Below are 15,116 nucleotides of genomic sequence, written 5' to 3' on the forward strand. Positions count from 1 at the left end.
GACCCAAGTCATAATAGAAATTTCAGGCCTCGTAAAGATATCATGGTTGAAGCAGAGGTGTTCCATTTCCAGCAAAGCTCAATAGCAAGCTAACAATTGCTTCTCAAAAGAGGAATATGCTTTTCCAGCCTCTGGCAGTTTCTGGGTCCAAAACATGAAAAGTACCCTCTTCCCATCTTGTTTCTGCCTAAGGCTCCAGTTAGCATGTTGATCTAGGACAGTTACTCACAGTCCGTCAGGCCCATCCCATATAGGCCATAGATCCAGGGCCAGTTGCACTGCTTGTTTAGCTTGTTCAAAAGCCATGCTGTCTTTCTCTCCACAGTGAAAGTCATACCTTTTTCTAGTGGCTGCATGCAGAGGTTGTAAAATGTTACCCGAGTAAGGAATATGATGTGTTCAGAATCCAAACAAGCCAATACATTTCTGGGACTCCTTCTTAGTGGTAGGGGTTGCAAATTATAGTATTTTAGCCTTAGCCTTTGGTGAAGTGGTCTATTTCTTTGCATTCCATAGGATGCCAAAGAATTTTACACTTTGTGCAGGTCCTTGAATTTTACTAGGCTTAATTTCCCATTTTTGAGATAGGAACTGGGTTTTTACCTGCTCCAAGCCCCGGCTGACTAGTTCTTCAGTTTTACCCTGACTGGGCCACCTGGACAGCTGCTTTTTTCAGCAATAGGCTGATAGCTTTGAGCCTGATCAGTCAAGACATTGACTGGCATTGGGCCAGGGCCAGTCTGGAAGTCAGATTAGCATTTTCCTTTTCCAGCTTACATTTCTCTTGTAGCAATCAGTCCCCATCTTGACACATTAACTTATAAGCAGCAATCAAACACTATCCACTTTGGGAGATTCCCTCAGCATCTCCTTTGGTGACTGGAATCCCCTGCAGCACTTCAAGCACAGTCAAATGTTTAAGTTGCACTAATTTAGATTCCCAATTCCCACAATGGCCAGTTCCCCTGGACCATTCAATCACAAAGAAGGAGAACTGGGAGTGATCCCATCCCAGGATATGGGAAGTCCTTGAGCCTCCAGCCCTATCCTTCTGGTCAAAAAGGGGAACACTTTTGTTTTCAAATCCTGTTTGTGACACTGAAAATGTTCTGTGTGGGAAACGTGGGAGGGGAGAAGAAAAGACACACATACAATACCTTTAAGGGTAAACAAGCTTTATCCCACATCAATATCAATGCAGACAGAATAAACTAATGATATAATAAGCAAATGATATAATAAATAAATAAATATAATTTGCAGATTGATATAATAAGCAAATTGCAGTAAGAAGAGGAGATGGGAAAAGAGATAAATATATATATATATTTACCCTCACCTGACTATGGAGGATTACCAACTGAGTGGGAAGCAACAGCCTGGGATCCAGAGCCGGCTATCCATTCATGCACAGGCAAGGAGAAGTCTCATGAAGCTTCAGGGTGGTCTGGGACCCTAGCTCTTTTGTAATGAGTTGTTTGGCATAAGGCCCAGTGAGGAGGGCCATTTGGGACTTGCTTCAAGGAACACAAAAGGGTCATCTTATTTTTGTGATTGTCTATTGTTTTTTAACAACTAATGTATAGTAATAGAATGAAATAGATATTTCTTTGATACAGTGCTGGATGAACACCTCAGGGGCTCACAGGACATGTTCTGGGACTTGGTGACCATTGTGTCCACGTTCAATTGAGTTCAAATTTAACATTTAACTTTTCCTCCACAAGTTCTCCTGTCTTCATGAATCGGCTCTGTCTAGGCAAAGGGCAAAATGAACCCCTTGGGCCATTACATAACCTCCACCTCCTGGGTTCAAGTGATTCTCCTGCCTCAGCCTCCGGAGTAGCTGGGACCACAGATGTGCACCACAATACCCAGCTAACTTTTTATATTATGAGTAGAGATGGGGTTTCACCATGTTGGCCAGGCTAGTCTTGAACTCCTGACCTCAAGTGATCCACCCACCTTGGCCTCCCAAAGTGTTGGGATTACTGACATGAGCTACCTGTGCCTGACCCTAAATTATTTCTTTCTATCTCCTATAGCAGTTTGAAATTACTTAACGGTTGTTTAAAACTGAAAAAATAAAAAGAATGTGGATAAAAATAAAATATAAATAGATAAAAAAATTACAGGGATTACAAAATATATATGTAAATCTGGAGTGGTCAAAAATGACAAATTTGATTTATTTATAACGTTTTATTAAAATTAGCTTTAATCGTTAATACACTATCACCAAAGTAAAAGCTGATTTTCTCTTGAACAAAAATTTTATGTGTTATTAATATGACAGCAAAATATTTCTGTTCACCTTTGAATACATTCAACAAGACACAGAGTAAAAAAGAGATAAAATGTTCCCCTGCTCTGGCATGGACCAGGCTCAGCTCTGGGAGGAAGACCTGCCTAAAAAGGCTGCAGCTTAGGCCGTCACTCTTTCTTCACTCCGCCCTGTAGCTGATCATGTCTTACGTTACTCAGTGTCTGAGGGGGCAGGACCTTAAGCATTAGCCAATCAGGGACGCTGGGCTGGAAACAGTCCAATCAGGCACGCAGCTGGAATGAACAGGATGGCTTCCGGATTTGGCGGGGTCTTTGTCTGTCGCTGCAGCTGGAGCTCCAGGTCGTGTTTTCATTGCTCTGTGTCTTCTGCTCCTAGAGGCCCTGTGTCCTGCAGGTATTGGGAGATCCACAGCTAAGATGCCAGGACCCCCTGGAAACCTAGAAATGGTGAGAGTGCCGGTCCAGCATCCTGAGAGAGGGGAAGTGTCTGTGGCAGGACTCAGGCCTCCCCTCAGTCAGCTCGACAGTCTGCACCCCGAATTCTCCTCACCCAGCTCGGCCTCAGTCCCGTTCAGCCATAAGATGGCGGCTACGCTGACAGCCTGGCCCCGGGCGTCCTGTCGCTTCCCCGCGCAGTGACTGTGCCCCTGGCCTGGAGCGCTCTGTGGGCAGCTTTGCACCCGCAGTGCCGTGTCTCTCCCAGATTGTGCAGGGAAGAATCCTGACTCGCGGTGCGGGTTCATGAATGGGAAGAGCTTTGGTCTCTGGGGTTCACAGTTTCTCTTTTCTGCTATTAAAATTGTATGGGGCTGGGCGCGGTCGTTCACGCCTGTAATCCCCGCACGTTGGGAGGTGGAGGCGGGCAGATCACTTGAGGTCAGGAGTTGAAGACCAGACTGACCAAAATGGGGAAACCCCTTGTCTACTAAAAATACAAAAATTAGCTGGATGTGATGGCAAATGTCTGTAGTCCCAAATTTTTGGGAGGCAGAAGTTAGAGAATCGCTTGAACCCGGGAGGGGGAGGTTGCAGTGAGCTGAAATCCTGCCACTGCACTCCAGCGTGGGCGACAGTGCAAGACTCTTGTCTAAAAAAAAAAAAATTATGGGAGTCACTGCAAAAATATCAAACAATTTAATCAAAGAGTGATTCAAGAATTGTAGAGCACCCAGCTATAGTCTGTAGTTTGTGGTCCGTGGGAGAGGCTTGAAGGAAAGACATTTATAAAATGCATGATGAAGAAAACCAAATTCAATAATTTGTTAGGTTTAGTAATGTAGTTTCTTAATTTGTACAATCAAGGTGGAAATTTCCTGGTTATGTAATTAGAGCTTAATTGGCAGTTTATAGTTGCTGACGCCTGAATTGTTTCCCCTAATGTAGTAATTTACCAAAAAATGCACTTGAGCTTAGATTTTTTTTTTTTTTTTTTTTTTAGAAATGGAAATCCGGGGACTAGAGCCTCTTCAGTCTCGTTGCCTGCCACTTAATTATTTTCACATCCCACAGGGAACTGATTTTCCCTGGCATTTTTCACATGTGTCCCAAGCAGGGCCTCAGGTGTCCCCCACGTTCCTCAATTAATTATTATTATTATTTTTTTGAGACGGAGTCTTGCTCTGTCGCTAGGCTAGAGTGCAGTGTCAGATCTTGGTTCACTGCAACCTCCACCTCTTGGGTTCAAGCGATTCTCCTGCTTCAGCCTCTACAGTAGTTGGACTACAGGCACGCGCCACCACTCCCAGCTAGTTTTTGTATTTTTAGTAGAGATGAGGTTTCACCATGTTTGCCAGGAATGCTAGTTACCAAGGAAAAATATAGGGAAAATCTCTCTTCCATTTTGGCTGTAGACAATGAATATATTTCCACAGGAAAATGTGGTAGATAATTGATGAGTTACATGGATTCATCAACACATTAGTTCCTCTTTTTGCAGGGTAAATTTGTTCTATATCCTTTTGTCTTGTGTTCTGAGTTAAATGCTAAATTGTAAGTGATGAAACATGGTACCTTCTAGAAGTGTTCCCATATGACTAATTTTTTACTACATTATTTTATTTATTTACTTATTTTTTTGAAATAGAGTCTCACTCTGTCACCAGGTTGGAGTGCAGTGGCGTGATCTTGGCTCATGCAACCTCTACCTCCCGGGTTCAAGCAGTTCTCCTGCCTCAGCCTCCCAAGTAGCTGGGATTACAGGTGTGTGCCACCACGTCCAGCCAATTTTTTTGTTTTTAGTAGAGACAGGGTTTCACCATGTTGGCCAAAATGTTCTCAATCTTCTGACCTCATGATCTACCCACCTTGGCCTTCCAAAGTGTTGGGATTACAGGCATGAGCCACAGTGTCTGGCCTACTGCATTATTTTTAAGATAAGTAATAAAATAATACATATATTGTCTGAAAGAAGTAGATATATATGCTTTTCTTATAGAGGTATAAAATGCAAGCATCTTAGCCAGGTGCAGTGGCTCATGCCTGTAATCTCAGCATTTTGGGAGGCCTAGGCAGGTTGATTACTTGAGGTCAGGAATTTGAGACCAGCCTGCCCAACATGGTGAAACTCATCTTTACTAAAAATACAAAAGTTAGCCAGGTGTGGTGGCATATGCCTGTATTCCCAGCTACTTGGGAGGCTGAGACACAAGAACGTCTTGAACCCGGGAGGTGGAGGTTGCAGTGAGCTGAGATCATGCCATTGAACTCCAGCCTGGGCCAGAGTGAGACTTCATCTCAAAAAAAAAAAAAAATAATAAGAACCTTAAAATTTCCTTCCCTTATGTAAACACTGCGTTTGAGTAATTTCCCTGGATTTTTCAAACACGTAGTTTCAAAAACTAAGTGAATAATTCTGACATGGAAATTAAAGCTTGAACCTAGTGACTCCAAGCTACGGCTAATATTAAGCCTGCAACTGGATATTGAAGACTCAGTTTTTTCTGGGGAGCCTTCCCTGCAGGTGTCCCAGCCTAATCACTCCAGCCATAGAAGGAGCCTTTATCCTGAGAGAAGCTACAGAGCCCTGGAAAGCTGGGGATCCACAGGCAGATGCAGTTGAGTTTAAGATGAAAGGAAACTGAGAGGGTCTTACTGATGATGAAGTCGTTATGTTTTGCAGCACTTTCAATACTTTGTAAAATAAAAACATTAGATTTATGTTAAAAAAAAGAATTCCAAAAAATTATTGCAACAGGAGAAAATACCAACTAAATATAAGATCTTTATGGCTTGCAAAGATGTAGGCAGAAAAGGGCTTTCTTTTTTAGGGAGAGGTAAGCAAGATTAGAAAGGAGGTGGGAGGTGAATGGCAAATGGAGAGTGAAAAAGTCTGATTTTAGATCAGAGGATGTCTTACCCTGAAATCAGCATGTTCTTAGGAGGGATGTAAAATGGGGTTGTATGTTGACTCAGACTGAGGGTAGCTCAAAGTTCAGGAGCCTGAGGGAGGGAAATAAACTTAAGAAAAGTATGATTAAGAAATATTTTATTTTATTCCGAGCCTAGTAGCTCATGCCTGTGATCGCAACACTTCGGGAGGCTGAGGCAGTCGGATCACCTGAGTACAGGTGTTTGAGAGCAGCCTGGCCAACATGATGAAATCCTGTCTCTACTAAAAATACAAAAATTACTGGGAGGCTGAGGTGGGTGGATCACCTGAGGTTGGGAGTTTAAGACCAGCCTGACCAACATGGAGAAACCCCATCACTACTAAAAAAAAAAAAAAAAAATTCAACAGGTGTGGTGGTGCATGCCTGTAATCCCATCTGCTTGGGAGACCGAGGCAGGAGAATCGCTTGAACTCAGGAGGTAAAAGTTGTGGTGAGCCGAGATTGTGCCAGTGCACTCCAGCCTGGGCAACGAGAGTGAAACTCCATCTCAAAAAAAAAAAAAAAATCACCAAAACAACAAAAATTTGCCAGGTGTGGTGATGGGCACCTGTAATCCCAGCTACTTGGGAGGCTGAAGGAGGATAATTGCTTGAACCTGGGAGGTGGAGGTTGCTGTTAGCCGAGATCACATCACTGCACTCCAGCCTGGGTGACAAAGTGAAGAAATATTTTATTTTGAGCACTGAAGAGAAATTCAGCTGATTTTTTTTAATGAGAAAAGGGAGAAAATGTGCAGAGCATGTGTCTTACCTGTGTGGTAGGTAAGAAAAGAGAGCACTATCTTAGTCATAATGGGAAGAGTGTTTCTTTCCATAAATTGTTCCTGGAGCACACAAAGAATGGAGAATTTTATTAATCACAAATATTTTCCAGTATTATCTATGTGTTTCATCTTTCCCCATTTCTTTTCTTTGTTCTATACATTTCTTCCATTTGGCTTTTCCTGGGCTGCATCTCACATATTAAACTGGTAAACCTAACTACAGTGTTTTGCTGAGTTCTGTGAGTAGCTCTACCAGATTATTAAAATTCAGAGAGGTTATGGGACTCCCAAGTTTATAAACAGTAGCTCAGAAGCACAAATGGGCCCATGGGATTTTTGACTGGCATCTGCAGTGAGGACAGTGTTGTGGGACTGAGCCCTGAATCAGGGTCTGTGTTGACTCTGGATGGTGTCAGAATTCAAATGTTAGACAATAATTTGGTGTCAGTCAATTGTTTAATGTTCAGCTAACTCTACAGGTTTGGTGCCAGAAAAAAGATATCACAGAGGCCTGGCCTGGAATAAAACTCTAGCTGTTTGGGAATGGGAGCTCTGCTTTCCTGTACACAGGCTGTCACACTGCCCATTGTCCTGTGATTCAGGTCTTCTCCCAGGGTGACAGAGGACTGAAAACTTAGAGGAAAGGAGTTCTGATTACAGACCCCCTTTTCTGACAGCTGCCACCACAAGGTTCCCACCCACTCACAAACACACACACTAGACATTGACATGTCCACAATCCTCCCAGGACTAGGCACCACCCTCAGGAACTTCACCACGGCATTTTTGACCCTAGTGTTTCTTGCCAAGAACCCACAAGTCTCTACAAGTCTCCAGGCATATCCCCATCTGCAGACACTAAATCTGCAGCAGCAACCAGTTTTCTCCACCAACCTACCATTTTGGATCAGCTGTTCATAATCTCATCTGCCTGCACACAGAACTAAATCAGAGTACAGCTGTATCGGGTCCACTATCTGCAGCAAAAATCAGTCCTCTCACCTGCATTGCACTCTCTTCTGCCCAGGGATTTAATTTTTTATTTTAGCTTTTATTTTTGATTCGGGGTACACATGTGGGTTTCTTTTACAGGTAAAATTATGTCATGTGGGTTTTGTGTGCAGATTATTTTGTCAACTTACGTACTAAGCATAGCACCAAACAGGTATGTTTTCTGATCCTCTGAGTTCTCCCACCCTCCACCCTCCACCCTCCACCCTCAACTAGGCCTCAGTGTCTGTTGTTCTCCTCTTTGTGTTCATGTGTTATTATTTAGCTCTTACCTATAAATGATAACACATTCATTTGGTTTTCTGGAGGCAGAGTCTCGCTTATTTCCCAGGCCAGAGTGCCATGGCATGATATTGGCTTACTTTAACCTCAACCTCCCAGGCTCAAGCAATTCTCTCCTACCTCATCTTCCCAAGAAGCTAGGACTACACGTGGGCATTACCACACCTGGACAATTTTTCTTTTTGTATTTTCTGTGGAGACAGGATTTTGCCATGTTGCCCAGGCTGGTCTCAAACTTCTAAGTTCAGGCAGTTCACCTGCCTCGGCCTCCCAAAGTGCTGGAATTACAGTCATGGGCCACTGCTTCTGACCATACCATATTTTCTTTATCCAGTTTACCATTGATAGGCATTTAGGGCCTGTCTTTGTCTTTGCTATTGTGAATAGTGCTGCAGTGAACATGCATGTGGATGTGTCTTTATAATGTAATAATTTATATTTCTTTGGGTATATACCCAATTATGAGATTTCTGGGTCAAATGATAATTCTGTTATTAGTTCTGTGAGGAACCACCACACTGCTTTTTACAGTTCTTAAACTAATTTACACTCCCACCAGCAAAGTATAAGCATTCTGTTTTCTCTGCAACCTTGCCAGCACCTGTTATTTTTTGACTTTTTAAGAATAACCATTCTGACTGGTGTGAGGTGGTATCTCATTGTGGTTTTTCCTTTAATTTCTCTAGTAATTAGTAATGAGCATTTTTTTCATATGCTTGTTAGCCACATATATATCTTCTTTTGAAAAGCATCTGTTCGTGTTTTTGCCTATATTTTAATGAGGTTGTTTGGTTTTTTCTTTTAAACTTGTTTAAGTTTTTAATAAATTCTGGATATTAGACCCTTGTCAGAGGCAAAGTTTGCAAATATTTTCTTTTATTCTGTAGGTTGTATTTTTCCTCTGTTGATAGTTTCCTTTGCTGTGAAGAAACACTTTAGTTTAAATAGGTTCCATTTGCCAATTTTTGCTTTTGTTGCAATTGCTGTTGGTAGCTTCATCATGAAGTCTTTGCTGGTTTCTGTGTCTAGAATGGTGTTTCTTAGGTTATCGTGCAGATTTTCTTATAATTTTAAGTTTACATTTAAGTGTTTAATTTATCTTGAGATGATTTTTGTATATGGTGTAATGAAGGGATCTAGATTCAGTCTTCTACATAGTGCTAGGTAGTTATTTTAGCACCATTTGTTAAATAGAGAATTATTGCCACATTCCTCTTATCAGCTTTGTCAAAAATCTGATGGTTATAGGAGGGTGGCATTATTTCTGGGCTCTCTATTCTGTTGCATTGACCTTGTGCACTCGTGGATTTTTTATAACATCTTTCTCTCTTCTCCTTTTCCCCATAAACATTCTTTGAATTGCATACAGTGTGAAAAATTCAAATGTCCAAGAGTTCAAAAACTCTTTAAAAAGTTCCAAAACAAACCAACCCAAATGTCCAACAATGATAGACTGGATTAAGAAAATGTGTCACATATACACCATGGAATACTATGCAGCCATAAAAAATGATGAGTTCATGTCCTTTGTAGGGACATGGATGAAATTGGTAATCATCATTCTCAGTAAACTATCACAAGAACAAAAAACCAAACACCGCATATTCTCACTCATAGGTGGGAATTGAACAATGAGAACACATGGACACAGGAAGGGGAACATCACACTTCGGGGACTGTTGTGGGATGGGGGGAGGGGGGAGGGATAGCATTGGGAGATATACCTAATGCTAGATGACGAGTTGGTGGGTGCAGCGCACCAGCATGGCACATGTATACATATGTAACTTACCTGCACGTTGCGCACATGTACCATAGAGCCTAAAGTATAATAATAATAATAAAAAGAAAAAGAAAAACTAAAAAAATAAATAAAAAATAAATAAATAAATAAATAAAAAATAAAAAAATAAAAAAAATAAAAATAATAAATAAATAAAAATAAAATAAAATAAAAAGTTCCAAAACAAATTTTGCTACTCTGTCTGTTCTTAAGGGATTTAGATTATATGTAGATATTTTTCTCTGCTTTTTTGAAATATATGTAAATCATATTAACAGCAAAATAAACCTTTTTCATTTTTTATGACTTCAGATTATCTTTATCTGGTACTTCAGATTTATTGCTTTGTTTTTGCTTCTGAAAAGTTTATTTTTTTCATTTTTAGTCCTTTAAGGTAGACACAGATTTATTTAGATAAAACTCATTTAAGAGCACACAGAAGCATAGCACAAAGATAAAATTAAATTTAACAATACAGAATGATAAAGTCTAAAAGATACTAAGTTTCCTTGACAGAAACCTGATTATCCAAGATAATTATCCAATATTTGCAGGCTGAAGTACTAATACTGCAAATGCAAGAACAGTTCAATGCATGAACTCAACAGTGGAGTCTGTAGTTGTACCTTGTTTTCTATTTATTACTTCAGAACAATTAGCATAGTTAGGTTTAGTGTTTGTAGACAAACTGCATTCATATAAATTAAACAGTGTTTCCTTTTTTTTGAGACAGACTCTCACTCTGTTGCTCAGGCTGGAGTGCAGTGGCATGATCTCAGCTCACTGCAACTGCTGCCTCCCAGATTCAAGTGATTCTCCTGCCTCAGCCTCCTGAGTAGCTGGGATTACAAGTGCACACCACCATGCCTGGCTAAGTTTTTGTATTTTTAGTAAAGATGGAGTCTTACCATGTTGTCCAGCTTGATCTTGAACTCCTGACCTCAAGTGATCTACCTATCTCAGCCTCCCAAGTTGCTGAGATTACAGGGGTGAGCCATAAACAGTATTTTCTACAATATTATGAATATAAAGCCACAATACTTACTTTGAATCACTTAAATTGTTATTTTAATATTGTAATTTATACTTTTGAAATATAAAGTGTTTTAACTGAAGTATAGTTACAGTTTTTTAAAATGGTATATATATTATGACTAGTTCATTAAAATTATTCATACTTAGATATTTATATCTAATAGCCAGAGAAAATTTACTACCAAATTATTACAGTAGACATTTGTCTGACATATTTATTACTTTATTCAATAGGAATAAAAATGAGTAAACACAATTCAGGTATCTTTTATTTCACTAAATTGGTATGTTCCTATTACAGGACAAATAAAGACAGGTGATGTGGCCACCCCAACACCATAATACCTCTTCAGTTAGCTATGTTGCAAGTTCTAATATATTCCACTATACAAACACAATCAGATTCTATTTCTTCATCAAAAAGTGTCGTTTGAAGTTGTCAGATGTATTTCAATATAGAACCCCCATTCAATGGCTAGAAGATGAGATGGAAGCAGAGATGGAAAAGAAACTTTATAAAATTATTCTTTCTGAAAATCTGCCCCCTTCCTAATGCTCATGTTTCTCATGGTGAGAGTAGCTATACACTTTGAGTGTTTAGAGAGAAATTTATTTTAGGAGAATATTTTCTGGCTGACTTCAACAATCTTATATCTAATCTGACCTTTTTCTTAAGATCTTTTTAACTTTCTTCTCTCAAAATAATGTTGCTCAGATGGAGATGTGTTTTTCTCTCCAATGCTTTGTCTGTTTCAGAAGCCTTACTAGTATCCCGTAGAGTCTGAATGAGGTGGGTTGTCACAGTGAAAACTTTTGATGCTATCTCTATCTGGACTCATGTTGGAAATTCAATATTTTTTCCATGTCACCATTATAAGTAGAAAGTGAGGCTGAAACACTGCTCCCAGTTTCATTATTGTGAAGATATAATTCTACCCAGGAATCCTGCAGGCTCTCCTCCTGCAGCTCAGGTCTCACTCTCTGTTGTGACACTAGAGTGTTGCTGTGGCAAACGTAGTTCACATAAAATGTGAGCTGTGCTCAGGGCTGTGCCTCAGTGGCAGATAGTAGAGGTCAAGAGAGGACACCAATAACCAAGGGAAAACAAGCAGGAGTGCTGTAGCCCAGTGCCAGGGAGTACAGAGCCACTGCTCTAAAATGTAAATAGCCAAAGAGATAGAATCCTATTCAACCATTTTTGTAGCAGAGTGAAAGCCTACCTTCAGCAGCCACTGGGCTTCAAGCTGCTAAACTACCTCCTGTTCTGAAGATGTGGAAAGTTCATTTGTCATTGAATATAAGCAATTAGCATACCCAGATGCCCTCTTCAATCTCCATGTAATTTTAGGATGAACTATGTATGACATGGTGCTATAAATTCTTCTACTTGTGGACTAATTATGGTGACTATCTTTCCACCTTTGTAATCTGTTAAACAGATTGACAATGATGTATGTCACTTTCAAGTTTAATTTTGTAAGAAAGCCATTTTCTTTCTCTGGAGCTGAAGAAACCATTTTCTTTTTCTGAGGTTGGAGCTTCTCTGGGGCTGGAGAAAATTTTTCTTTTTCTTTTTTTTTTTTTTTTTGAGATAGAGGTCTCACTCTGTCACCGAGGCTGAGTATAGTGACATGATCTCAGCTCACTGCAACCTACAGGTCTCGGGCTCAAGCAACTCTCCTGCCTCAGCCTCCTGAGTAGCTGGGATTACAGGCACCTGCCACTGTGCTGGGCTAATTTTCATGTTTTTAGTAAAGATGTAGTTTCACTGTGTTGGCTAAACTGGTCTCAAACTCCTGATCTCAGTTGATATGCCCATCTCAGCCTCCCAGAGTCCTGGGATTACAGGTGTGAGTCACTACTTCCAGCCCATTTTTTCTTTTAATTATTGTTTCCAAACACTGTCTAGAATTACCAGACATGATATAAACACATAAGGTGCCAACCAGAATTTACTCTAGAGGGGACTTTCCCTCTCAGGCTTCCAGTCAACGTATACTTGTGCAGCAAAGTGTAAGCTGTCCCCTAAATATGCAGGCAGAATTGTGTCTCTGCCTATTTGGTATCTAGAGTTCTCTACAATCACTTCTAGAGAGGCTAGATCAAATTTCTACAAACTTCACAGGCAGCAATCAATCATTTTACCTCTTTCACTGACTCTTGTATCTTCAGACTGAAACTGATTCAGAGAATATGGAGCCCAGAAACCCAATCAGAGTAACATGTGTGCATTGAGTAGACATAGAGACATGAGAATCTCCACTTTCCCTTTCCTCCTCTTGCCAAAATACCCACAAATGTACAGGTAACACCTGCTGCTACTCCAGCCATTCAGGCGGTAAATCTGTAGCTCCAAATTTTGAATCCAGGTCGTGAGATTTGAGAAATAAAAAACTTTTATCTGAAAAATGCAAGTCCTTTTGGTTATCGAACTCAGAGAAACATTAAAATAAAAGTGCAGTTATATCTTTCTCCCCCTATTAACTATGTATTAATCTCTTGAAACTGTTCCCTATTGGCACAAGTAGCTATAAATGACACTAATAATGCCACATTGGACACTATATTTTTGTTTGTTTGTTTTTGAGAAGGAGTTTCAATCCTGTTGCCCAGGCTGGAGTGCAATGGTACAATCTCGGCTCACTGCAACCTCTGCCTCCTGGGTTCAAGCAGTTCTTCTGTCTCAGCCTCCCTAGTAGCTGGGATTACAGACATATGCCACTATGACCAGCTAATTTTGTATTTTTAGTGGAGATGGGATTTCTCCATGTTGGTCAGGCTGGTCTTGAGCTCCTGACCTCAAGTGATCTGCCCGCCTTGGCCTCCCAAAGTGCTGGGATTACAGGCTTGAACCACTGAGCCTGGCCTGGACACTATATTTTATACCCTAAACCATTATGATATACATCTAATTAATAATCAATGCTATCTCTGTAAATAAAATTTTCTGAAAAACAACTTTGTGTCAGCCCACTCTCTGTCCCTCTCTTGTTGTCTTTATAAATCCTCTTGTAATTGCTGCTAATTAAAGTGTAGATTCCAGGCAACTTGAATCTTTGCTCCCAGGTTATAATCCTTAAACTTGACCCAAATAAACTGTCTACTTATGTTCATGTTGTGTCAGCCTTTTTTTTTATATAGACTTATATAGAATGTTCTAGAGCAGCATCCATGAGGGGATCTCTATTTAGATTGTATTCCACTTGCTGTAACATCAAAAGATGCAGAGCCAGGTTGATCCTACCTAGAATCTGCAATTAAGTTCTGGCCTCTGCCTGGGATTTACAAAAAAGCCTGGACTTTGGATAGAAAATGTACAGAAAACTAACAAAAGGCATTTTCTGTGTTGTGAGATGTCAACCTAAACATCTTACAGCCCCATTTTGGGAGCGTGGCTCTTTGAGATTTTTCACATCTTGTTCATTGACCTGCTACAGTGATATGGGAGGCTCCAGGAGGAAATAGAATCTGATGGCAGAATTTGTAAGTGTAAAAAAGCATCTTAGGAGTGAGTGATCAAGGCCACAAAGTATCCAGAGCCATGATCACAACTATAATTACCTGTAAAGTGGAATACTGGAGAAGAGTTATTTTTCTCTTTCCTTTACCCAAGAGCTAGCAAATCAGAACAGGTGTTCCAGGTTCTGGAGTTCCACCAGGGCAGTTCCATTTTCTATTTAGAATCAGCCTGAGTCTCTCCAGCCTGGCTTATCATTGGGCCATCAGCCCAGGGTCACTGGGAATTCCCTCAAAATCACCTAGGTGTCTTTGAGGCATTTGAGGATGTTCAGAGCAGAATTGTGTTAGACTGACAAGAGTGGTTAATTCTGCTTCTGTCTCAGTGTAAGTGAAATGAGTCATCCTGTGTTTGTTCATCAACTCATACAAGAGGTATCTTTGGTTGCTACCCAGGTGAGAGTTTCTCCAGTTTCCTGTTACTTGGATGATAAAGAAGGAGGAGATCTGGAGACCCAAACAGATAAACTAGTTGCTTCAATTTCATATAGCCATTAAAAAAACATGAAGCCGTCATGGTTCCTACAATCCAGAAATGTTTAGTCTAGACTAGCAACTGGATAAATAATTATGCATCATATGGTTGGTACAATAAATGCATGTGTCCAAAATCTTGGGCTTTATTTAGTCTACTCTCTTTATATTGTGACTTCTGATGTCTACATCTGAAGGCATATTTATGAACAGAAGGATTATTATAATTTTTTTTCTTTGAGATGGAGTCTGTGTCACCCAAGCTGGAGTACAGTGGTGTGATATTGGCTCACTGCAACCTCTGCCACCCTGGTTCAAGTGATTCTCCTGATTCAGCTTCCTGAGTAGCTGGCATTACAGGTGCTGGCCACCATGCCCAGCTAATTTTTGCATTTTTAGTAGAGACAGGGTTTCACCATCTTGGTCAGACTGGTCTCAAACTCCTGATGTTGTGATCTACCCGTATCATCCTTCTGAAGTGCTGGGATTACAGGTGTGAGCCACCATGCCTGGCCATATAATTTCTATTTCTTTTACCTTGCTAAGTGTACATATTTATTTTCTAATAAAATTACAC

The 15,116-nt window shown here is 40.4% G+C and overlaps 1 protein-coding gene across 1 annotated transcript in view; it reads left to right on the top strand.

The window, feature by feature from the left end:
- The first annotated feature begins 2,596 nt into the window (after positions 1 to 2,596).
- Positions 2,597 to 15,116, top strand: part of LOC129020590 (putative zinc finger protein 66) — a 36,858-nt gene continuing 24,338 nt past the window's right edge. Inside the window, 1 exon segment of the mRNA XM_063657748.1 lies at positions 2,597 to 2,733. Within this exon segment, the coding sequence (XP_063513818.1) occupies positions 2,704 to 2,733 (30 nt within the window). The 5' untranslated portion in view covers positions 2,597 to 2,703.

The sequence above is a fragment of the Pongo pygmaeus genome, chromosome 20 (assembly GCF_028885625.2).
Source record: "Pongo pygmaeus isolate AG05252 chromosome 20, NHGRI_mPonPyg2-v2.0_pri, whole genome shotgun sequence".
NCBI classification, from domain to species: domain Eukaryota; kingdom Metazoa; phylum Chordata; class Mammalia; order Primates; family Hominidae; genus Pongo; species Pongo pygmaeus.